The 27573-nt window shown below is 39.7% G+C and overlaps 1 protein-coding gene and 1 long non-coding RNA gene across 9 annotated transcripts in view; one reads left to right on the forward strand and one right to left on the reverse strand.

Annotated features, from left to right (window-relative positions):
• RAD18 (RAD18 E3 ubiquitin protein ligase) overlaps positions 1-27573 on the forward strand; it is a 187668-nt gene that overhangs the window by 93123 nt on the left and 66972 nt on the right. For 5 of the 7 annotated variants that reach the window (XM_075831856.1, XM_075831859.1, XM_075831860.1 and 2 more), the window contains exons 10-11: positions 12236-12349; positions 19696-19858. In XM_075831856.1, the coding sequence (XP_075687971.1) occupies positions 12236-12349; positions 19696-19858 (277 nt within the window). Of the gene's footprint in view, positions 1-12235; positions 12350-19695; positions 19859-20340; positions 21167-27573 lie in introns of those variants that run through there. The other 2 variants (XM_075831862.1, XM_075831857.1) reach the window with 2 other exon arrangements.
• LOC142656890 (uncharacterized) overlaps positions 14606-27573 on the reverse strand; it is a 51384-nt gene continuing 38416 nt past the window's right edge. For both annotated transcript variants that reach the window (XR_012849770.1, XR_012849771.1), the window contains exons 2-3: positions 25355-25439; positions 14606-15120 (exon numbers count right to left, since the gene is read on the reverse strand). This is a non-coding gene — a long non-coding RNA (uncharacterized LOC142656890). The remainder of the gene's footprint in view (positions 15121-25354; positions 25440-27573) is intronic.

Genomic DNA, 27573 nt, shown 5'->3' on the forward strand with positions numbered 1-27573 from the left:
AAAATACAATAGCAATGATTAAGAATTACAAAGTTCGAAACGCGTAGGCATTCTCTCCCCGGGATTTTTAACGTCTTGTTTTAATTTTGACTTAAATAAACAGTTTGGTATTTTTTCATATCCTATCGTGTGCTGGACCTCTAACTTTGTTCCCAATAATCTAGAATACTGTATATCAGGATAGGACTCCCATCGACTCTCTTGATTCCGTCGTTAAAACGGAAACCTGCCGAAATGGTGACAAACGGAAACCATTAGAAATGGAAGCTGTGGTTTCTGCTTGACATTCCCTTGCGGGGTTCCTCCGACGGAAACCTCAGACGGAACCCCGGAATAGAAAGCCAACGCTGATGTGAACAGGCCCTTACAGAACATTTTACTCATTTCCCCCCCCCCCCTGTGATCATTGCGCCGCCCCACAGCACACTGCCAGTGTCATGCCAAAAAGTACGGCCACTTACCCCTTTCATTACAGCGTCACTGCCCTTCGGCAGCTGGTGTGGCCCCATAACCTCACCACCGGCAGACTATTACAGCTGTTCCAGTCCTCCCGGCTACTGCCTGAACCTTGACATAATTGTTGTCTCTTGCCTTTTTGTATATCACATCAATTCCTCGTTTTCTTCGCATGTCTCGCCCCTTTGATATTTGACCAGTTTTCTTATTCACTACTCGGCTTTGCTCCTCTTCCCGGTATTGACCATGGCTAGTCTTGTTACCACATCTATATTATCTGCTACTTCTTCAGTGACCTCTCGAGCGGCTCTGCTGCCACTGGTCGGTTACTACTTTGGGTGCTTTGACCTGGGGATCTGACTGGGAAAGTCCATACCTTCTTGAAGGGTGAAGAATGGAAGAGGTTCGGGCTGGTCACATCAGCGCTGGCTTCCGTTTGGCTTTCCGTTCAGCTGTTCCTCTGACAAAAAGGTTGAACGAAACAGATAAACGGATACTATCACTCCCGCTTGCATTACCATTGATTTCGATGTTCTTTTTTCTCTTTCAGGTGGTATCAGTTTCTCTCCTTTCCAATTGATTCCGTGAAAAAGTCCAAGTCCTAGTGGAATGGAGGCAAAATGATACCAACTGAAAGAGAAAAAATACCATCGAAATCAATGGTAATGCAACCGGAAAGGATGAATTGTAAGCCAGCGCTGATGTGAACAGGCCCTTCTTTAGATTCCTGGTTTAGTCAGCGCCAAACGGAGTACGAAACTAGAGGTTTCGGCAGCACATGCCCCTTCATCACTCCCTACTCCTATTTATAGCCCTCTCCAGCCACCTTAGGTGGTAAAACAGGGTCATTTGTAGAGATTAAACCCCACATATCATAAATGCATTAATGGTGCTGGGCGGGATAACTCTTACTTTATATAATGGAATAAAATATACATTCTCCGACATTTGCACGTTACGGTCTTTACTCCGGCGCCATTCCCGCTGTCGACTCTAGTGCAGCACTTCTCCGATAGATGAAGGCAATTTCTTAGTGTCATTATCGTCTCACTAAGGAGCGTGCTAATGATCTATCATGTAGAATTATTACTTTTGTCCCACCATGGTGCGCTGAATAAATCCCCGGAGCTTGTTAACAAAATAAATCATCAAGAAGTCACATGTGGATAGAAGCAAACAATACTCTGTGGTCAGGAATGAAGCCGTATTAATCATCGTATCTGTGACCTCATATGACAAGATCTGATGCGCTTCTAACTTCCGGGATTCACAATGTCCGCCCCTCTGGTCATACAGTAATGTAGGATCTCCTTCCATCAACGGAAAGACTAGACATCTCTCTGAATGTGGGTTTCAGCTGGAGAAAAGCAAATCTCCCCAGAGCAGAGGAAACGTTCCCGGGATCTTAGATTCAACAGATGTTTTTTCCATCCCTTAAAATCCTATGAAGGAGATTGAGAATGGGATGAGGATTTCTTTGCATACTGGAGATTAGTTTTATTTTTTATATACTTTTTTTGCTGATTTCCTGCTAAGTAATGTACATGGAATTTATATTTACTCTAATATTTGTAACTGATGAACGGTTATGTAGAGTAAAATAGATAGTATAGATAGATATGAGACAGTGGTGGGGAACGTCCGGCCCCCGGGCTGTATAAGGCCCACGAGATCGTTTGGTCAGGCCCGACCTCACTTAGACCATGTTGCCGCCGCGTCATTCACTACTTGGCTCAGTCTGTCCTACTCATGGCGGCAGCGGTATGAGAGAGGTTGGTGCGTGCCGGCCCGGGAGTAGACCAGTCGAGTCACCTGACCTCACGTCAGTGATGTGAGGTCAGGTGACTGCACTGGTCCACTCAATCCAGTCACCTGACCTCATGTCAGTGACGCGAAGTCAGATAACTCGGGTCACATGACTGGACTGGTCCACTCCTGTCACAATGCACTTACCTCACTCTGACCGCTGCGTCATTTGCTACTTGGCTAAGTCCACCCTACTCAATAACGTTTTGGAGCAGGAGGAACCAAGAATGGCAGCGGCGGTGGTCTGAGAAAGGTCGGTGCGTGCCAGCCCAGGAGTGGACCAGTCCAGTCACCAGATCAGTCACTTGACTGGCACTCCCGGGTTGCCACGCACTGACCTCATTCAGACCGCCGCGTACTCTTTCACTAGCAGTGAATGACACTACTTGGCTCCATCCGCCCTCCTCCTGCTCCTGAACTAAAATGTTGAAATTTAGCTGAGGCCTAAATGTAGAGATAGGACCTGTCCTAAATGCATGGTGTGGTCAGATGACTCCGGTTAGATGACTGGACTGGTGAATTTCCCACTTTGAGGAGACCTGCATTGCAATATTCATCTGTGATTGGAACAACTTTCTGCTGTGAGTTCTTTTCAAAACTTACCACTGCAAAGTGTCGACTGCGCTACAGACTGACCGACACAACATCATCAATACCGGCGAACGTCACACGCCTCGCCAAAGAGAAGCAGATCCAGACATCACATTAGGGGGAGTTAATTACCAAATTTTTTGGACTATAAGACGCAGTTTTTAGCAAGAATAAATCTTGCTAAAAAGTCCCTGCTTCTTATAGTTGGCAGCGCCGGGCCCCCTGACCGCTTCTTGCTTAACCCCTTCCCGACCCATGATGTGCCGACACATCATGGAGTGGGGAGGGGATGATGTTTGGAGGGGGCTCACGCGCTGAGCCCGCTCCGTACACTGCAGGTGTCCGATGTGTTTTACAGCTGACACGCTGCTCTAACTGCCAGTAACAGCGACGGCTCTGTTCCTGGCCGATTTAGTTAAATGCCGCGGTCAATAGCGACCGCGTCATTTATAGGGGTCTTCCCATAATTGTCAGATAGATGCGGGTCCCACCTCTGGGACCTGCACCTATCTCTAGAACGGGGCCCCCTAAACTCCGATCTAGCTTACTCGCTCCGCTGTCTATGGAAGCAGCCGAGTGCTCGCTGAGCTACGCTGTTTCCGTAACTCATCCATGTATTGTACCAGGAGTGTAAACAAATATTAAAATTTAAAAAAAAATAATTTCCCAGTTTTCCCCAAGCACAATGTCAAATATTTTTTAAAAAAACGGAATCAAATAAAAAGTGATAAAAAATAAATCGTAAGTACCAAAAAATGGCTCTCCGAATGTGGTGAAACAGAACAAATTATTTTTTTTAACAAATCGTTTTTGCTTTGTAAAAGTAGGAAAATATGACATTTTTTCCTATTTTCTGTTGTCTAAAACCTGTGTGCGTCTTATAGTCCGAAATATATGGTACATGGTTGACCAAATATAGCAGGCAAATTTTTAACATGATAATTTTGTATGGCCCGCGAATAATGTTACAAATATCCAAATGGCCCTTGGCAGAAAAAAGGTTCCCCATACCTGATATAAGAGAGAGAGCGAAGATTAATTTATAGGAGATTGATCGAGAGCTGGATGGATTTGTGATAGATAGAATATGAGATAAATGTGGGATGAATAGATGGATATGAGAGATAGATATGAGGTAGATAGATGATAGATATGAGATGGATCGATATGAGATGGATCGATATGAGATGGATCGATATGAGATGGATCGATATGAGATGGATCGATATGAGATGGATCGATATGAGATGGATCGATAGATATGAGATAGATAGACAGATAGATAGACAGATAGATAGACAGATAGATAGATAGATAGATATGAGATAGATAGATAGATAGATATGAGACAGATAGATATGAGATAGATAGATAGATAGATAGATAGATAGATAGATAGATAGATATGAGACAGATAGATAGATATGAGACAGATAGATAGATATGAGACAGATAGATATGAGAGAGATAGATAGATATGAGATAGATATGAGAGATAGATAGATAGATGGATCGATATGAGATGGATCGATATGAGATGGATCGATATGAGATGGATCGATAGATATGAGATAGATAGACAGATAGACAGATAGATAGATATGAGATAGATAGATAGATGATAGATAGATAGATAGATAGATATGAGATAGATAGATAGATAGATATGAGACAGATAGATATGAGATAGATAGATAGATAGATAGATATGAGACAGATAGATAGATAGATAGATATGAGACAGATAGATAGATATGAGACAGATAGATATGAGAGAGATAGATAGATATGAGAGAGATAGATAGATAGATATGAGATAGATAGATAGATATGAGACAGATAGATATGAGATAGATAGATAGATATGAGACAGATAGATAGATATGAGATAGATAGATATGAGAGAGATAGATAGATATGAGAGAGATAGATAGATATGAGATAGATAGATAGATAGATATGAGATAGATAGATATGAGATAGATAGATATGAGATAGATAGATAGATATGAGATAGATAGATAGATATGAGACAGATAGATATGAGACAGATAGATATGAGACAGATAGATATGAGACGGATAGATATGAGACGGATAGATATGAGATGGATAGATATGAGATGGATCGATATGAGATGGATCGATAGATATGAGATAGATAGACAGATAGACAGATAGATAGATATGAGATAGATAGATAGATAGATATGAGACAGATAGATAGATATGAGACAGATAGATAGATAGATATGAGATAGATAGATATGAGAGAGATAGATAGATATGAGATAGATAGATAGATAGATATGAGAGATAGATAGATAGATATGAGATAGATAGATAGATAGATAGATATGAGATAGATAGATAGATATGAGACAGATAGATATGAGATAGATAGATAGATATGAGACCGATAGATAGATATGAGACAGATAGATAGATATGAGACAGATAGATAGATATGAGATAGATAGATATGAGATAGATAGATATGAGATAGATAGATATGAGATGGATCGATATGAGATGGATCGATATGAGATGGATCGATATGAGATGGATCGATATGAGATGGATCGATAGATAGATAGATATGAGATAGATAGATAGATATGAGACAGATAGATATGAGATAGATAGATAGATATGAGACAGATAGATAGATATGAGACAGATAGATAGATATGAGACAGATAGATAGATAGATATGAGATAGATAGATAGATATGAGAGATAGATATGAGATAGATAGATAGATAGATATGAGATAGATAGATAGATATGAGACAGATAGATAGATATGAGACAGATAGATAGATATGAGATAGATAGATATGAGATAGATAGATAGATAGATATGAGACAGATAGATAGATATGAGACAGATAGATAGATATGAGACAGATAGATATGAGAGAGATAGATAGATATGAGATAGATATGAGAGATAGATAGATAGATGGATCGATATGAGATGGATCGATATGAGATGGATCGATATGAGATGGATCGATAGATATGAGATAGATAGACAGATAGACAGATAGATAGATATGAGATAGATAGATAGATGATAGATAGATAGATAGATAGATATGAGATAGATAGATAGATAGATATGAGACAGATAGATATGAGATAGATAGATAGATAGATAGATATGAGACAGATAGATAGATATGAGACAGATAGATATGAGAGAGATAGATAGATATGAGAGAGATAGATAGATAGATATGAGATAGATAGATAGATATGAGACAGATAGATATGAGATAGATAGATAGATATGAGACAGATAGATAGATATGAGATAGATAGATATGAGAGAGATAGATAGATATGAGATAGATAGATAGATATGAGATAGATAGATAGATAGATAGATAGATAGATATGAGATAGATAGATATGAGATAGATAGATAGATATGAGATAGATAGATAGATATGAGACAGATCGATATGAGACAGATAGATATGAGACAGATAGATATGAGACGGATAGATATGAGACGGATAGATATGAGACGGATAGATATGAGACGGATAGATATGAGACGGATAGATATGAGATGGATCGATATGAGATGGATCGATAGATATGAGATAGATAGACAGATAGATAGATATGAGATAGATAGATAGATAGATATGAGACAGATAGATAGATATGAGACAGATAGATAGATAGATATGAGATAGATAGATATGAGAGAGATAGATAGATATGAGAGATAGATAGATAGATAGATATGAGAGATAGATAGATAGATATGAGATAGATAGATAGATAGATATGAGACAGATAGATAGATATGAGACAGATAGATATGAGATAGATAGATAGATATGAGACCGATAGATAGATATGAGACAGATAGATAGATATGAGACAGATAGATAGATATGAGATAGATAGATATGAGATAGATAGATATGAGATGGATCGATATGAGATGGATCGATATGAGATGGATCGATATGAGATGGATCGATAGATAGATAGATATGAGATAGATAGATAGATATGAGACAGATAGATATGAGATAGATAGATAGATATGAGACAGATAGATAGATATGAGACAGATAGATAGATATGAGACAGATAGATAGATAGATATGAGATAGATAGATAGATATGAGAGATAGATAGATAGATAGATAGATAGATAGATATGAGATAGATAGATAGATAGATATGAGATAGATAGATAGATATGAGACAGATAGATAGATATGAGACAGATAGATAGATATGAGATAGATAGATATGAGATAGATATGAGACAGATATGAGACAGATAGATAGATATGAGACAGATAGATAGATATGAGACAGATAGATAGATAGATATGAGATAGATAGATATGAGATAGATAGATATGAGAGAGATAGATAGATATGAGATAGATAGATAGATATGAGAGATAGATAGATAGATATGAGATAGATAGATAGATATGAGATAGATAGATATGAGATAGATAGATATGAGACAGATAGATAGATATGAGACAGATAGATAGATATGAGACAGATAGATAGATATGAGACAGATAGATAGATATGAGACAGATAGATAGATATGAGACAGATAGATAGATATGAGACAGATAGATAGATATGAGACAGATAGATAGATATGAGATAGATAGATAGATATGAGATAGATAGATATGAGACAGACAGATAGATATGAGACAGACAGATAGATATGAGACAGACAGATAGATATGAGACAGATAGATAGATTTATTTAATTGGAGAAGAACTGCACATCTCTTCAGGTCCTGGACTGGGATCTGCTCACCCTTGTGTCGTATGTCTTTGTTTGGGATGACTGTTTTCTTTGACACAAAATATCTGAAAGAACATTCTTGGGTGTTATAACTTTAGTATTTGTCTACATTGTCTTCTTTATTACTGTGCACAATGACAAAGTAAAGGTTTCCGTACACATTAGATAGAAGTCTATCGAACTTGCTGATTTCCCCAGGACCAGCTGACTAACATGAAAATGGTTGCTGCATCTACGACCAATTTCCCATGATCCTGAGGAAACGGCTTTTATGTAATGAAACATCCCATAATCTAGTTTATCACTGAAAAATCTCTGACATTGGCATCCCACGGCCTCTCCAGTTTTATGTAAGCTAGGCTGATCCATGGTACAATAAAACGTTTGTGGACTTTCTACTATACTTTGTGTCTCAATTCCTCACCATTTTCAAGATCTGTGCTTGCAGCCAATGAATGGAAACATTATATTTACCTCCAGAGACTAAAAACCTCTCTTGATCTTGTCCACCACCCGTGCAGCAATCTCCGTTAAGAACAATAAGGCCCTGTTCACACTTCGTTTTTTGCAGGCATTTTGAGGCGGATTTTGACTCGCCTGAACTCTTTGCCTTGTTTTATGCTGCGAATTTCGGCATCGGCGAAAACCGCTTTCTCTGCCTCCCATTGATGCCAGTGGGAGGTTAGAGACAGAAACGTTTCTTTTTTCCATGAGCGGGCAAAAAAACGCATCCACCTTCTACTATAATCAATTGAACATACCTTAAGGAGTTTTCTGCCTCTACATGTAAGCAATGAATATTACCATTCACCGACAGTAAACAGAGATCTTGCAAATGATGAGAAATTGAAACACAAAGTATATTAGAAAGTTGCAGAACTTTTACACCATCAATAACTCTATTTACGTAAAACCACAAAGCGTAAAAATGGCAATAATAGCAAGCGACGGCAAAGATTTACCGTAATGACAAAGCCTTCCATGTTTCTGAGACTCCGAGCACAACAAAGACTTTGTAATTAGGATTCCAATCATCGACTCTTGTGAAATCCATTGTTACAATCTATATTTAAACACTCTTATGTGGTGATCGACCAAAGAAAAATGTCAGCTGGGGATATCCTCGCTTAGAAGCAGCACGGGGCCGTCGTTTTTATTTTATTTTTTTGATAATTCAAAACACTTCAGCTCATCGGCAGATTCTTTTATCCCACTTTTCTGAAGAGCAAATCTGCTTATTAGTCTCACTGAAACCCAAAATAATTTTGCTTCTAAACAACAAAGCGTACAAAATTATTGCCAGGGTGTCTGCGCCGAGGGGGTTATTGCTGCGTCCCGGAAGATTGAAAGTGATCAAATGTCCAGAGACTTTAAATCCTTATGATTCCAGCGGCAACGATATGTGGTTAACAAAATATATCTTTAAAAACCAAACATTACTCTATTATAGGAGCCTGGAATGGAAACTATGTATAATAAGAATAGCAGATGTTTAGTCTTTGCTTTAGTTTCTTTCTTGTACATAGGGGGCAGTATTATAGTAGTTATATTCTTGTATATAGGGGGCAGTATTATAGTAGTTATATTCTTGTATATAGGGGGCAGTATTATAGTAGTTATATTCTTGTATATAGGGGCAGTATTATAGTAGTTATATTCTTGTATATAGGACAGTATTATAGTAGTTATATTCTTGTATATATGGCAGTATTATAGTAGTTATATTCTTGTATATAAGGGGCAGTATTATAGTAGTTATATTCTTGTATATAGGAGCAGTATTATAGTAGTCATATTCTTGTATATAGGGGCAGTATTATAGTAGTTATATTCTTGTATATAGGGGGCAGTATTATAGTAGTTATATTCTTGTATATAGGAGCAGTATTATAGTAGTTATATTCTTGTATATAGGGGCAGTATTATAGTAGATATATTCTTGTATATAGGTGGCAGTATTATAGTAGTTATATTATTGTATATAGGAGCAGTATTATAGTAGTTATATTCTATTCTTGTACATAGGGGGCAGTATTATAGTAGTTATATTCTTGTATATAGGGGGCAGTATTATAGTAGTTATATTCTTGTATATAGGGAGCAGTATTATAGTAGTTATATTCTTGTATATAGGGGGCAGTATTATAGTAGTTATATTCTTGTATATAGGAGTAGTATTATAGTAGTTATATTCTTGTATATAGGAGCAGTATTATAGTAGTTATATTCTTGTATATAGGGAGCAGTATTACAGTAGTTATAATCTTGTATATAGGAGCAGTATTATAGTAGTTATATTCTTGTATATAGGGGCAGTATTATAGTAGTTATATTCTTGTATATAGGAGCAGTATTATAGTAGTTATATTCTTGTATATAGGAGCAGTATTATAGTAGTTATATTCTTGTATATAAGGGCAGTATTATAGTAGTTATATTCTTGTATATAGGGGGCAGTATTATAGTAGTTATAGTCTTGTATATAGGGGGCAGTATTATAGTAGTTATATTCTTGTATATAGGAGCAGTATTATAGTAGTTATATTCTTGTATATAGGGGGCAGTATTATAGTAGTTATATTCTTGTATATAGGGGGCAGTATTATAGTAGTTATATTCTTGTATATAGGGGGCAGTGTTATAGTAGTTATATTCTTGCATATAGGAGGCAGTATTATAGTAGTTATATTCTTGTATATAGGGGCAGTATTATAGTAGTTATATTCTTGTATATAGGAGGCAGTATTATAGTAGTTATATTCTTGTATATAGGGAGCAGTATTATAGTAGTTATATTCTTGTATATAGAGGGCAGTGTTATAGTAGTTATATTCTTGTATATAGGGGGCAGTATTATAGTAGTTATATTCTTGTATATAGGAGCAGTATTATAGTAGTTATATTCTTGTATATAGGAGCAGTATTATAGTAGTTATATTCTTGTATATAGGGACAGTATTATAGTAGTTATATTCTTGTATATAGGGGGCAGTATTATAGTAGTTATATTCTTGTATATAGGAGGCAGTATTATAGTAGTTATATTCTTGTATATAGGGGCAGTATTATAGTAGTTATATTCTTGTATATAGGATGCAGTATTATAGTAGTTATATTCTTGTATATAGGGGCAGTATTATAGTAGATATATTCTTGTATATAGGAGCAGTATTATAGTAGTTATATTCTTGTATATAGGAGCAGTATTCTAGTAGTTATATTCTTGTATATAGGGGCAGTATTATAGTAGTTATATTCTTGTATATAGGGGCAGTATTATAGTGGTTATATTCTTGTATATAGGAGCAGTATTAGAGTAGTTATATTCTTGTATATAGGAGCAGTATTATAGTAGTTATATTCTTGTATATATGGGACAGTATTATAGTAGTTATATTCTTGTATATATGGGACAGTATTATAGTAGTTATATTCTTGTATATATGGGACAGTATTATAGTAGTTATATTCTTGTATATAGGAGGCAGTATTATAGTAGTTGTACATAGGAGGCAGTATTATAGTAGTTATATTCTTATATATAATGACAGTATTATAGTAGTTATATTCTTGTATATATGGGACAGTATTAAAGTAGTTATATTCTTGTATATATGGGCAGTATTATAGTAGTTATATTCTTGTATATAGGAGCAGTATTCTAGTAGTTATATTCTTGTATATAGGGGCAGCATTATAGTAGTTATATTCCTGTATATAGGGGGACAGTATTATAGTAGTTATATTCTTGTATATAGCGGACAGTATTATAGTAGTTATATTCCTGTATATAGGGGACAGTATTATAGTAGTTGTACATAGGAGGCAGTATTATAGTAGTTATATTCTTGTATATATGGGACAGTATTAAAGTAGTTATATTCTTGTATATATGGGCAGTATTATAGTAGTTATATTCTTGTATATAGGAGCAGTATTATAGTAGTTATATTCTTGTATATAGGGGGCAGTATTATAGTAGTAATATTCTTGTATATAGGAGCAGTATTATAGTAATTATATTCTTGTATATAGGGGTAGTATTATAGTAGTTATATTCTTGTATATAGGAGCAGTATTATAGTAGTTATATTCTTGTATATAGGGGTAGTATTATAGTAGTTATATTCTTGTATATAGGGGTAGTATTATAGTAGTTATATTCTTGTATATAGGAGCAGTATTATAGTAGTTATATTCTTGTATATAGGAGCAGTATTATAGTAGTTATATTCTTGAATATAGGGAGCAGTATTATAGTAGTTATATTCTTGTATATAGGAGCAGTATTATAGTAGTTATATTCTTGTATATAGGAGCAGTATTATAGTAGTTATATTCTTGTATATAGGGGGCAGTATTATAGTAGTTATATTCTTGTATATAGGGGGCAGTATTATAGTAGTTATATTCTTGTACATGTGGGCAATTAGTTTTTTAGGCACTGTACTAATAAGAGAATGAGGTGGAAAGATTACACCTATAACATTTTGAACCAATGGACATAAATTTTTCACTTTTTTCTTAACTTAGGTTTAATATTACTTTTTCGTTTCTTCTGTCTGCATTACAGGAAAGAAACACAAGAATGAATTCCGTCATCTCATTGAACAGATGAAGGGGCAGTGGAAGACGTCTAAGGGAAAGAAGGTGAAAGAGGAACCCGTAGAATGTGACAGCCACGTAGGTAAGCATACGGAGAGGGATAAAAGACACCCTACAGACCTGACTCCTTAGTACATCTATCCTGAGTGACATTAAAGGTACAGTTATTGTAAAAAACAAAATATACCAGCAACACTGTACTTCTATTTTTCTTTGATCATTTGCGGTCTTGTATATCAATCAGAATAGGGGGAAAATAAAAGCAATGCTTGGCTATGTCTTTCTGGAGGCAACTTGCTGCAGCACATTCCTCCAAGTTTTTCTCTGCCCCTCATTTATATTCATCTTTAAAAGCAGAGACTTGGAGCAAATGGAACTTCCTCCCACATTCCTCTTTATTTATCCAAAGCTTTAGTATCAGACAAAGTCTTGCTTCGCGTGCACGGAGTTCCACTGTACGTTTAAGTTGAATCTTCTCTTGCTTAGAGGATGCTCAGATATAGATTATTAGTGAGTGTAATTTACTGCCTGGCTCTGCTCCTGCATAATATTTCCACAGCCGCATATAATAATTCTCTGCACATAGCGTTGTTGCTATGAAAGTCGCCGCCTGCTGCGTGTATGTATTCCCAGAAATGCAGTTTGGTAAAGTTATGAGTTATTGAATAGAGTCCTGCAGCGGCTTTCGCTCGGCTTACATTTCAATGCGATTCTCCTAGCACAACATGTTTCGAACTAACTTTTTTTATTTTATTATTCTATAAACTTATAGGCAGGGGAGGGTTAGGCGCTGTCCAGAGCAATCGCCAGTCCTGGGTTGAACCCTTTCAGAAAAACTTTTACACTTTTGACATACGCAAATAAAACCAAAATTATGAAACTTAAAAAACAAGCAAAGAAACCCTTGAAGTCTGGCCGCCACATCACAAGCACAATGCTGAACTACCAGGCATAGAAACTCAAATCCTGCCGATCTTGTGGGATCACCGACAAATTGTGTGTGTGTGTGTGTGGGGGGGGGGGGGGCGGGGCACCCGACTCTACTCTACTCTGATGTCTTGGGAAAAAAGGATAAGGCATGTAAGATCTCAACATGTGCGATACTTTGTTCCTACAGGAGATGGCAGTGGCTTGTTTCACTCTCCCCATTGATATAAGCATGCGTTCCCAGCCGAGACAGTCATTCTTATTTATGTGGGAGTCGGAAGAAACTAGTGTCGGCCGAATTAGCGTTTGGCCAACAGTTTTTTGTAATGTGTTATCAGGACGAAAAAAATATATAGAAAATATGGACCAGCAAAACGGCGCTGCTAAACCAAGAATGAGGGTGACTAGTACCATGAATTGATTTATTATAATGGGCTACGCGTTACGAACACCTTTTTGTTTTTGCCTCATCTAATTTTATTTAAGGTGTAACATTGTCTGTTTTATTTATGGCTTGATGAAGACATCAGTTCAATGTTGTAACGCGTAGCCCATTATAATAAATCAATTCATGGTACTACAGTCATCCAAATTTTTGCTTTAGCGGGGCCGTTTTGTTGGTCCATATTTTCTATATATTGTTTTTTTTCCTGATTTCTGGCAGTAACATCCTTGATTACCGGATCGGACCCTGGCAGCAGCTTACGTTTGGCTTTTGTTAAAACCCTCGCACACATCAGAGTTGTGTCTGACTAAGCACAACTCTTATAGGTGAGCGTAACTTTAAGCTACCTTCTAATACCGTATCAGTTTTACCTGCACTATGTGGCGCCGTGGATTCTCTCCTTTTTCTTTAGTATATATTTTAATGTGTATGGCCACCTTTATGAAATCTCTACTGGTGCAGTTTATCAAGAAATTCAAGGGTCTCCAAGATCTTGATGAGGGTGCAATCCCACTGTTTGGGGATTTGTGAGCATTTGAGTTGGTTATTTGCATGGCACGCTGGGAGATTCAGCAGGGATTGGAGGAAATGTAGGAACAATTCTCATTTAGGTGTCAGCAGTGACATCACTGAGAATGCCGCCTATCCGTTTAGTAGAGGACAGTGATGACATAACAGAGAATGCAGCCTCTCCATTTCTGAAAGAATAACTGAGATCACTGAGAATGCAGCCTATCCATTTACTAGAGAGCAGCGATGACGTCACTGAAAATGCAGCCTATCCATTTACTAGAGAGCAGCGATGACGTCACTGAAAATGCAGTGTATACATTTACTAGAGGACGGTGATAACATAACAGAGATTGCAGCCTATCAATTTAGTTCCAGTTTTCTTAACTGGTCATCAGTCACACTCTTCAACTGTTGTAGTAACGTCAGTCAGACTCGGAAATTTTAGACTTTATCGTTATTACAGTTTATACATACAGATTATTTATAGTGCAAAATTTTGGATAGTAAAAAAATATTCTACATGTGCTCCTGGCTGTCGTGTCTGTTCTCTCAACATGTCGTCTGCTGCTCTTCTCTATATCCGCTGATTGCTGAACATGTGCATCTCGTCTTGATTCTTTCTGTCCTGTTTTCTTCCCATCTCACATGAAAGTCATATTTGGGCAGAGGAGATAATGATCTCTGGATAAGTACACGATAATTTAAGTCTTCTATTTGTTTTTGTTGCTTTGATCTTCTCTGTCAACATGGAACGTGAAAATAAATTGTAACCATTGAATTAGGCCTCCACTTGGTCACGTAGGCGCATCCTCCTCCTTTTTTTATATACATGAAAAGGGACTGGCAGCTAATCAGTGTGATCTGGCGGCTTGCAACATCTATCCTTAAGTTTTCAATTTGTTTCAATGTCTGTAATTTACGAATAAGGCTGGATCCCGCCATTCTTTAGGAAAAGATATCCAATAGATCTATTAAATAGAGACCAAAGACATCACTGAGAATGCAGCCTATCCATTTACTAGAGAGCAGCAGTGTCAACACTGACGATGCAGCCAATCCAGTCGCTAGTTAGCAGCGGTGACATCACTGAGAATGCAGCCTATCCATTCACTAGACAGTGTTGACATAACTGACTATGCAGCTGATCCATTCGCTAGGTAGCAGCGATGACATCACTGAGAATACAGCCTATCCACTCACTAGAGACCAGCGGTGACATCACTGAGAAATTAGCCTATCCATTTACTAGAGAGCAGCGGTGACATCACTGAAAACGCTGCCGATCCATTCACCATAGTTTGGTTTAAATAGACATCCACCTGTTCTTGCATAACTGGGCATATTTGATTATCCGTGCGCTGGGAAAGCTGAGTGACAAGCTCTCTGGTGTGTTAAATAGACTGGAGTTCGGAGGTTTTATGTTCTGCTAGGTCTGTAAGCCCAGTAACACCATGATTTTGCGTATATGACATGAGTATTGAATAAAAGCATCGGTTAAGTGTTAGGATTATTACAAATGATGGATTTCCCTAGTGGGACCTTTACAAATATTAGAGGGTGCTGCTGCTGATCTTCGCATTCGTGTGACTATTTTCCTTTACTGTTTCTGATTAAAACTCAAAATCTCTTAATGTGTGTCATAAAACCCCAGCGCAACCTTTTTGTATTTCACTTTTTCCAGACAAACAAACTATAATTACTCAGCAGGCGGTGGAGACAGCAAAGAAATTCTGATATTTGAAGAATCAGTTTAGCCAACTCTGTATTTAGCCCTAATGACCGTTCGTAGAATATGGATTCTGTGTATCACTTAAAACTTGCACCCCGCAGGGGCTGATATTGCATGGCTCCCCCTAATGTATCAGAAAGGTTAAAGTGCACCTAGCAGAATTTTGCCAAGTAATCGGCAGCATTAAATGTGGGGATTTTGCTAATATACCTGATAAGGCTGCGATGCTCCATTTCTTTAGTATAGAGCGCTGTTCCATGGTACCCAAAAATCTGAGATTGCGGCGTCCACTAAAAGCTGCCTCTGATGGTTGTCACCCAAAAAATATTATAGGCAGCCAAATTAACTTGGACAACGATGTAAAATAGTCAAAGGGCTCGTCCACACGTAGCGGAATTGCTGCATATTTTTGGTCCGGAATTGCAGACGTAAAATTCGCAGAATACAGTAGTGGGTGAGATTTAACAAATCCCATCCACACGCTGCATAAAATTTCTGAACAAACATTCACCTGCGGTGCGTATTTTTCGTACATATCAATTCCTGCTGCGGAAACCATTTTCTTCAGTAAATAGCGCAGGGAATGGTGCTGTTTTTCCGCAGCGGAATTTCTGCAAAGAAATGCGAAGCCCAAAGACTTCACATAAGAGCTCGACTACGGGACTTTGCAGGAAATGGTTTACTTTTAGGATTTTACTTTTTATATCCTATATATGTCTCTGTTTAGGGACGACCGGAAAATGTGTACAAGTTTAATAATAATGTAGCCGTGTTTTATGGAAATGACGATAAAGCTCTAGACTTTACTTGAGTAGTATATGGGAGCTCATTGACACTGTGACGGAGCAGAGGGACAGTATAATAACCATTGATCGCTAAGTTGCTCTTGAGCCATCATCTATGATGAGGTGTCGTTTTGTCCGTTTGGCCGGCATCACCTTTGAGGAAGCCGGGGGCTTTCAGGATAGGAGGTTGAATGAGTGGTCGTGAGATACAAAGGAGCTTGATTAGATGGAGACCTGCCAGTTGTGGCTATTACTCTCTGAGCCTATGATCATGTAATCAGTGACTACTTCTCTTCCTGTACTGACATAGAGAGTGCAAGACATTGATGACCAATACCCATGTTCATATCCTGGTTACAGATACAGAGAAATCTGATTAGACGCTAAAAATACAAACGAACGCCTAATTAAGCGAACTAGTTATTTATGCTTAAATACTCTGTGCTGCCTGGGACTTTGCTCTTTTTAAAAACATAGGAGTGGACTGGTCGCTGCTCCGCACAAAATGAGCACACTCCTGAAATGTGCAGTTCTTTACTTTTTCCCTAACTGCGTTCTTGTGACCTCCATTCCTCATCATTCCACGGTCCATCAAATGAGGGGACAGATCACTATCCCTCACAAGATCTGTACACTACTCTCCTAAAATACTCTGTGCTGCTGCTTTCACTATGGCACTCTCCGCTTGTAGCCCTCCACTTTTCTCCATTCCCCTCCTCATAAGATGACTCTGTCCCTGCCACATGCAGCTCTGTCCCCACTAACAACGTCACGAGTGGAAAGTTCATCCCCACAAGATAATCACACTCCTCCTGAAATACTCTGTGCTGCTCCTTACACTATGTAACTCAGCCTGTGACCTACCACTTTTCTCCAATTTCCTCCTCATATTTGACATTGCCACTGTCACTTACAGCTCTGTTCTCACTAACGTCGTCACGAGTGGAAAGGTCATCCCCACAAGATAAGCACAATCCTTTCCTGAAATACTCTGTACTGCTGGAGACCCCGCTCCCCCCACTATGCAACTGTACGCCTCTAACCCTTTTACTTGTTTCCATTTCCCTCCTCACAAGATGACACTGCCCCGCTCATTTGAAGCCTGCTCCTCCCTAACATTATATGCGCTAAATGGTCACTTAAATGTTATGTGCTGCTGTGGGACTATGATCTTTGTACTTTGACGTCTCACCGCTTCTCCCAACATCATGCTCTTCGTGAAAAGGGTCACTGATCTCCACAAGATCAGCACACTTCAATCCTGTAATCCTCTGTGCTGCTGTGAGCTTTCTAAATGGCTGTATGTTGTTCAATCTATTTCTGTTTTCAACCTAAAGCCATACCAGAAATAATTATATTTTAAGAGACTTACAGTAGTGCTGACAGCCCCTAGTCAAATTTATTTCTAGAATAATTGCCGTGTACTGTTATTAATGGCGGCGCTCACTTGATGTATTTTTGGTTCTTCCCGCACTGCGTGTGCGCTGAGATGAACCGTCTCCTACCACTGATTCCCCGGCACCAGTTTTGGATTTAGTGGCTGAATGTCTCTATAATGGATTGATCTCACTGTACAATGTCCTGAGTTGTCAGGATTCAGCGCCGGCTATGAAATAAATGATTCATTCGTTGTTTATCGAGAGCCTCGGCTGCTCAGATGAAGGCCGTCCCCGCGGGTCAGCGACGCTTTCTTCATTGATGCACATCCAGGGATTTAAACAATTGAATGGAAAAAACTGAATTAGTAATGTTTTACAATGCAGAGCACTGCTACATCTGTAAACCTGCAGGAAACGCAAGATGATATTCAGACTTCACGACTGCTGATCATTAATATATATATATTTTTAAGTGTAGTTTAAACTTTTGTTTGAAGGGATTGTCCAGTTTATAAAACACATTTCCATACACCCTTTATAGTGAATTGTGAGTTACTAGAGGGGGGGGGTCCCCTCTTCTGGATCCTCATCTCTTGGTCAGAGTGGAGAGCGGTTACATAAAGCGTCTCTCTCTCCGGAGGACCAGTCCTGTCCTGTATTACACAAACAACACATTAATATGAATGGACACTCTGTAATGCTTCATTTCTCCTGTGAGGGCGCTGCAGGGAAGCACAGCACTTACTGCCAGGATTCACCACCATATACAGCTGATCGCTGGGGGTCGCAGCAGGCGGACACTTTTAGTTGCTTATTGTCAAGGGATCCTTCTAACAGGTGGAAATTGCCCAATAAAATTGCTCCTTTAAATTCCCAGTGGCTTCCTCCTATTATCAGATCACAAAAAGCAGTCATATTATTATTGCGCGCGGTTAGAGGCTGCTAGGAATAGTTTCATTTTTCTATGGACGGAGCGGGGCGAGAATCCGTGTCCAGGATCCAACAGTACGAGTGCCTCCGCTATCTAGTGAATCCACCACAGTGACGGTCTTCCATGCTTCTTTATTCACATCACGTCCCCATTACAGCAGGAACGGCAGTATAATTAGTGTAGAAGATTAACCGCTGCAATCACTTAGGATGTGAGGAGCCTCTTGGAAAAGTATTTAATAGACACGCCAGTGGTTTATGTAGGTCTATTCCGTCTGGGGGTTCAGACCTCACTGTAGTCCTCCAGCCTTAATCTTTTGCAAACTGAGGACCAATGACTCCAAAATATTCCTTGCAGGCATAAAATAATTCCTACAGTAGGTCGAGCAAATGTATGGAAAATGCTTACTTTTTGTCGGCTGCTTTATAGCTCTGCTGCAATCGGGTCCAGCTGTGATCAGTAATTCCCACTCAGAAGTATTGTTTATTGAGGTCTGAGGTAGTCTGAAATCCATCTCCTGGCTGATCAGTGGCACAAACTGCTGTACTGTTTCTCCCCCATGCTTTACACTGCAGATCTGTCACTTTGAATTAGCTGCCGTGTATAACAGACTCCGCAGGAAGTTGGTGCATTTGTCTAGTGGGTGAATATAAATTTGTAATAATTATGGTTGACACATTTAGGTTATGAGACCCATCTTTACAATGTCTTTCTTCTAGATAATATCAACCAGGAAAGCAAAGAGGATTTTACGGAGGATCCCACCCACGACCAGGACCCATTACCAGAGATTGAGGAATATTGCCCACTAAAAACAGCAAAAGCATCGGTCTTTCGCTCCAGCTCACCTGTCTTCCCCCTTTCTCCTGAATCTAGAGCCAGGTAGGATGCATTAAATTTCATGTCTGTCCATCTAATCCATCCTGACTTTGTAGCTAATCTCTGTTTTGGCTAAAGGAGGTCGATTCTGAAAGCGGGAATTCCCTAATAGGGTACTCAAAATGGTCTCCCCCTGTAAATGATGTTGGTACAGATAGTACTGCCTCCCTGTCTCTCCCTGTAAATGATGTAGGTACTGATAGTACTGCCTCCCTGTCTCTCCCTGTAAATGATGTAGGTACAGATAGTACTGCCTCCCTCTTTCTCCCTGTAAATGATGGAGGTACAGATAGTAATGCCTTCCTGCTGATCCCTGTAATTGGTGTAGGTACAGATAGTACTGCCTCCCTGTCTCTTCCAGTCATGCTGGAGCTGCTTCTTTTGATTGACACAGCACTAAGCAATGAAAAAATAAACTTCCTGAAAGTGAAGTAATTAAGAAAAATCAGGCCCTGAAATAAGGTTTGTTTTTTTCCTACAAACAGCGGCACATTTGTCAATGGACACTGTCTGGTATTGCAGCTAAACCCCATGCATGGGAAAAAATAGTTTTTCCAAACCTGGAAGCCCTTTTAAAGAGACCGTCTCACAACAACAAACACGGGAAACTCCATTTGGGACCCTCCTCTGCCCATCTTTATATTGAATGGTTGGCTTTTTATATGAATTGGCCTTGAACGTAATGCTACATTACACCTGCATCCAGCCCGGAAGGGTAAATTGTATGACCAACCACAACTTTACAAGCCAGAAGCTGGAGCCACGGTGATAAACTTGTTCACTGAGTTGGCGTCCGTTGTAAAAGTTGACCTCCAATTGAATACATTTACTGAAGCAGTCTCAGAGATTTCGGTTTGCCGTATAATGCACTGCCTCTTCATGCTTCACAGACTTGTTTTAAGTGCCTCCCACCCAGGGAATAAAGAAAAATTCAGGATAAAAGAGTTCAGCGAGGCAAGGTAGAAAATCTGCAATTGTGCTCTGTCCTAAGTTAAGGAGGCGCAGGAATCGGAAGAGCGTACCCTGCGGACCTGACCCTCCTCTCGTCTGCGCAAATAGCCAAAATGATGATTCCAGTTTTCCAAAGTTTAGATCTTGCAGCCCACAGTTCCATAGCTTTATCTTTTATTAAGAGGCTGCATAAAACAAGGCTGACTTACAGGGGCAGCAAAAGGGAAATGTAAATTCACTTTGGCTTATTAAATTAAAGATTGGAGCCCAATTTGGATGAATTGAAGATGTTTCCTCTTCGTCTCTGGAAAAAGTCAGTGCTTGCTGCCAATCCTCCTGCTTGTTTCATGTCCCTGAGTCTCGTGAACTTGGTATTCCAGGATTTTTTTTTACCCCTGTTTTGGTACTTTTCGTGCTGCAGGTCAGCTTGGAGTTGTCTGAGATATTTGGTTGAATTAACAGAGTTGTTGCAAACATGGATCCGCTCTGGGTTCTGTTTTCTTTTTCTTACGTCTCATTAATGGTTTCAGTGTGTTGCTTTCTTGGTACCATTTAATATATGCCAACTTACTATTGTTTTTCCCTGTCTACCAGCAGACGGTATATATGTAATCTACATAAACTGCTGAGTCACTGTGTACATTACATTACTAATCCTTTAGATATTCGAAATTACAGCCTGCATTATCCTCCAGAGCTGCACTCACTATTCTGCTGGGGGAGTCACTGTGTACATTACATTACATTACTTATCCTGTACTGATCCTGAATTACATCCTGTATTATACTCCAGAGCTGCGCTCACTATTCTGCTGGTGGAGTCACTGTGTACATACATTACATTACTTATCCTGTACTGATCCTGAGTTATATCCTGTATTATACTCCAGAGCTACACTCACTATTCTGCTGGTGGAGTCACTGTGTACATATATTACATTACTTATCCTGTACTGATCCTGAGTTACTTCCTGTATTATACTCCAGAGCTGCACTCACTATTCTGCTGGTGGAGTCACTGTGTACATACATTACATTACTTATCCTGTACTGATCCTGAGTTATATCCTGTATTATACTCCAGAGCTACACTCACTATTCTGCTGGTGGAGTCACTGTGTACAAATATTACATTACTTATCCTGTACTGATCCTGAGTTACTTCCTGTATTATACTCCAGAGCTGCACTTACTATTCTGCTGGTGGAGTCACTGTGTACATACATGACATTACTTATCCTGTACTGATCCTGAGTTATATCCTGTATTATGCTCCAGTGCTGCACTCACTATTCTGTTGGTTTCTATAGGAAACAGGGTTGCTAAAAGTTAAGCTGATCATTTATAATTCAGGGGACAAAGTTTTTCCTCCCATTTTAAATTTCCCAGAATGCAAATCACCATTGCAAGCTTGTTGCAGACAAGGAATAGTAGGAAATGTTGGGAGATTTCTGCTTTGAAATGTGCAGATTTGTGAATGCAGCTCAGGAGTAAAGTACAGGCTGTAACTTGGGATCAGTACTAGATAAGTAATGCAGTTTGACTCAACTTTCTCTGTACATTATATCTGTATATAAACCGTGAAATAGTTTTACATAGTTACATAGTTTGTACGATTGAAAAAAGACACATGTCCATCAAGTTCAACCAAGGGATGGGAAAGGGGAACACACATTAAATGATATGATGTCTTATTCGCAAGCAGCCTCCAGAGCTGCATTCATAATTTTGCTGCTTTCTCATTAATGCTAGGGTATCTGAATCTTGCAGTAGCCCCTGCTGGTTCATTTTCTATATAGACGCGGACTTATGAGAGATTTCATCTTTACACATGATACTTAACTTGTTACATTCATCAGATGACTCTTATCTTCCAGAGTACAGTGCAGTATGGAGTCTCCACTAAGACCAGTCAATGTTATCTCTGTCAGCACAGTGCAAGGGGCAGCCAGCAGAAGTCTGAATGCAGCTCTGGTTGTGAATGGAGTATTATTAGCAGTTCATCATTATAGGGAATGCGTCTTCTCTTTGCGATCCACGGACACTCTGTGTGTGGTTTAATGTTGAATATTTTGCATTACTTCCCATACCCCATCGTGTATCTGAGTGCTGTAATGTTACTATAGTCCCGGTGTTTCAGTTTGGAATGTCTCGTACCTTCTGGAAAGTGTAATGACCCAAACACAATCCAACCGAGAGTTACTACATCCTGCGCCAGTAAATGTCAAATAATATCTCCATGTGGTAACCTACTGAGAATAGAAAAGTCAAAGTGTGTTACGTAGATGGCAGAGCAATTAGGAATGTAGCATTGGAAATCGAGGAAAAGTCCCAAGACCGAGCGACTGATTCACGGAGTGGATAGAGATGGCGAAGAGATAACGGGCAGACATGGAGAGGTTGGGTATTTTTCCATTGATGGGAGTTATTCTGGGACTTGATCGGCGCCAGTTTAGCAAATAATCCAGAATATTTGATAGTCATTGAATATAATTTTTTTATATTTTTATTTTAAAAACAAAACCGATATCCATCCTCCTCACCGCTGTCGTATCCCCCCTTTCTTGGAGATTCAAGGTCCTGCAGCCTTCGGATTCGTGAAAGAGAAGCAAACGTTTCTTATGTTGTCACTTTGAGGATTTTGCTTATAAAGTGGGGTCCAAAGTTGTGAACACTTTTTGAAATTTTCAAGTTTTGCAACTTCGCAAACTCCGGCCTCATGCACGCGACCGTAATTTTAATCCGCAATTACGGGTCTTTATTTGCGGATAAAAGACTGAACCATTCATTTCTATCGGCCGTTGACACCTTCCCGTGTATTTAGGGGTGTGTGTGCGAGCCGTTGAAACTACCTTAAAAAAAATAGGACGTGTCAGCAAATACGGGTGACACTCCGCAGCCCGTAAGTACTGCACGGTCGTGTGCATACCGAATACAATAATAATAAAAAAAAAAAACTATCTGCAGTATAAAAAAGTTATTCAGGGAGTCCTACAGACCTGATCAATCTCCGCCACACCCTGATATCCGTATTTAGTAGCGTTGCCTTCATTTTTTAATGCAGCATCACAGCGACGTCTCATCGAGACGCATTTCTGGCCCCCGCTGTATATGTATATATTTATTTCTACTCCGATCTGGTGTGACTTACAACATCCTGAGGAAGCGATGATGTCTTTTTTTTGGTGATGGGGAAGCAGATGGTTCTCCCCGGCATTACACATCGTCACATTATCAGCTGGACGCGTTTCAAAACGATTTATCAGCCGTGTGATATTTGATGAATCTGTCGTCTTCTTTATACATCCGCACTCATTACCACTAATTTTATAACCCTCATAAACGAAGAGCAATATTTACAGAAGTATATGGCCAGTTTGTTTCATCTCCTATAAGAATATGGTATATACAGTGGAGAGTCTATAGGTGAGGCTGGGATGGAGTGGAAACTCCTGAAATATGTTTACATTCACCTTATTCTGAATCTATAGTTAGTGGTCATTACATGTTCTCACCAATCCCAATGAGCCAAGCTGGGGTGACCGAACAATGATACTTGGGGTACAGCATAGTGACACACTGACACTTGGGGTACAGGATAATGATACACTGACACTTGGGGTACAGGATAATGATACACTGACACTTGGGGTACAGGATAATGACACTTGGGGTACAGGATAATGATACACTGACACTTGGTACGGGATAATGATACACTGACACTTGGGGTACAGCATAGTGATACACTGACACTTGGGGTACAGGATAATGATACACTGACACTTGGGGTACAGGATAATGATACTGACACTTGGGGTACAGGATAATGACACGCTGACACTTGGGGTACGGGATAATGATACACTGATTCTTGGGGTACAGGATAATGATACACTGATTCTTGGGGTACGGGATAATGATACGCTGATTCTTGGGGTACAGGATAATGATACACTGATTCTTGGGGTACAGGATAATGATACACTGATTCTTGGGGTACAGGATAATGATACGCTGATTCTTGGGGTACGGGATAATGACACGCTGACACTTGGGGTACGGGATAATGACACGCTGACACTTGGGGTACAGGATAATGATACTGATTCTTGGGGTAAAGGATAATGATACACTGACACTTGGTGTACAGGATAATGACACGCTGACACTTTGGGTACGTGATAATGATACGCTGACTCTTGGGGTACAGGATAATGATACACTGACTTGGGGTACAGGATAATGATACGCTGACTCTTGGGGTACAGGATAATGATACGCTGACTCTTGGGGTACAGGATAATGATACACTGACACTTGGGGTACAGGATAATACGCTGACTCTTGGGGTACAGGATAATACGCTGTGCATCCATCTTGAACACACTGACTGCATTAATCTGGTATTTTATGAACATGTGTATAGCTTCTCAGTTCTTTATATATAGAGAAACCCTCTCCGCTGTCACGCTCGTCTTGCTTCATCCCACACCCCGCTCGGACATCCAGAACATCTGCAATATACAGCACCCAGCGTGTGCTTACATTATCATGTGTTCTCCATACGGACTCGTCCCCCTCCTACACCGCACTGCTCCTATTCATCACGAATAGATCATCAAGTGGCGTCCTAAACAAAATATATTATTATTAACGGGAATTAGAAGAATGTCTAAATGCTAAAGAGCGTGCAAGCAGTAAAACAAAAACACAGGCAGAGACTGATGACTTCCTCACTGATCAGCCCAGCACCTTCACGCAGACCCAGGAGGCCGCTGCCAGAGGCTGGATTACATATTTGGATGACATTATTCTTGTAGTTCAGTAAGTAGTGTATGTCGCCATTGATCTGTGTGTTGGTGCCTGAGACTTACATTTACATGTGCCAATAATGCCGAAAGAGCGTTCATATGGGCGCTTGTTCCCAATTATTGGCCCATGCATACAGGGCAGCGATCAGCCGACGAGCGAGCAAACGCTTGTTCGTCGTCTGGTCACACAGTTTGTGCAGCCTATAAACCGGGGATGCGCTGCCGACAATGATGCAAACTGACGGGGACCTTACGATCGTATTAGCAAATGTTCGTCCCCATACAGAAAGCATCGGCTCATGTAAACGGGCCCGTTATCATGCGCTCCCCGACTTGTTGTATTGGCGCTCATTATGGGCACATATCTGCCGGTGTAAACCAAACATAATGCGAGGAGCGCCGCTCACTGCATGTGAGGTTCTTCTTGCCACCGTACCAACGTGAATTGAAGCTCATTGCACAATTGAAAGAGCATCTCCAGCAGGGGAACCCAAATTCCATCAGCGCCCTCCGACTGGGCACTGATACAAAAAGTTAATACCCAAAATGGTCCAGTACTTGGAGCTAGTATCCATGTTTCTCCCCCTGGCAGCCAAGGCACATGCGAATGTAGACCGCCAGAACTTGTTCTCAATGTGATTGTCCAGGCTGGTTCTTCGTAAGATCTGGTGTTGTCTCCTGCGGGCGGCCGCTCTGAACACGGTCTGGCTCCTGCTTTATTCATTAGGAAATATGAATGTATAATTACAATCTTTTTTTTTTTTTTTTTGGGGGGGGTTTCCCTTTAATTCCTTCTCACACACACTGGGCAATCTCGCAGTAAGACCATTAACTCCTCCGTATGTTTGCCCTGGTTAAATTCCAAGTTCATTGTTGCTTTGCCGAGCATTGATCTGTGGTTGAGCACTAATCCACTGCAGCGAGGGGGCACGTGATACTGGCCGGTGCCTAATTTTCCATGGTCCTAATGGGAATCCCACCCATTCCATATCCATTTTCAGTGATACGTTTGTTTCAGCAGGACCTCTGCATAATTCTGCCCAACGAACCAAGTGATAACTGTAACTATTATTATTTTATTTATTGTATAAGTGACCCCCCCCCCCTTCTCGTAAAGTGAAGCTCCCCATCAGCTTTATAGTCGGCAAATGTAAAATCCAGCATCTTTGTAGTCTTTTTTTCATTAACCCTTCTCTGCTTGTTTCAGTTCATGTACGCTCTGTGTAGAGTGAATAAATATTTGCTAACTGAAAACTGTCAGCAAGCAGGCTAGCTGCTGCTGATAAATCTTGTTAGGGCTTCATGTTCGTTATGGAAAATATCTGATGCTCATTAAGACATGAATAGGATCCTTAGGATAGGCTGTTAGTTTTTGATTTGTGGGGGGCTGACCTCTTATTTTTGATGGGATGAGCTGCAGTTCTAGGCACACTAGCTGATTCGGACAATGCGACCCCTATGTTGTACTGATCGTGGGAGTCCTTAATGTTATAGTCCCATAGAACCCCTTTAAGGATCAGGTCTCTAGAGGGCATTAATTTTAATGAGCCAATCGGACCCAAAACCTCTTCTCAGCGGAATGTCCTTATGCGCTGATCATATTAAAGGGGTTATGTGGAACCCAACAATGATTATCCGTGTAGTCTCTGCAGTATGTGAGTACACTGAGAATTTACATTCCATTCCCCCGTTGCGCTGATTATGAGATTCTAATAGATTTTTATAGCACTGGCGGGGGACCGGAAGCCTGGTTGCATAGTCTTTTTTTCATGACGACACAATTTTTTCCGTCGTGAACCGACCCGCTGCACTCTATGTACTACTGCTACAGCGATTACATAGCATAGAGCGGGGCCGGTCACATAATGACGAGACGTATTATCACGAAGACTTTTGATCCTCCGTCAGCGCTGTAAAAATCTACTATAATTCTCAACGGCGCGACGGGGGACT

Source organism: Rhinoderma darwinii, chromosome 7, assembly GCF_050947455.1.
Source record: "Rhinoderma darwinii isolate aRhiDar2 chromosome 7, aRhiDar2.hap1, whole genome shotgun sequence".
NCBI classification, from domain to species: Eukaryota; Metazoa; Chordata; class Amphibia; order Anura; family Rhinodermatidae; genus Rhinoderma; species Rhinoderma darwinii.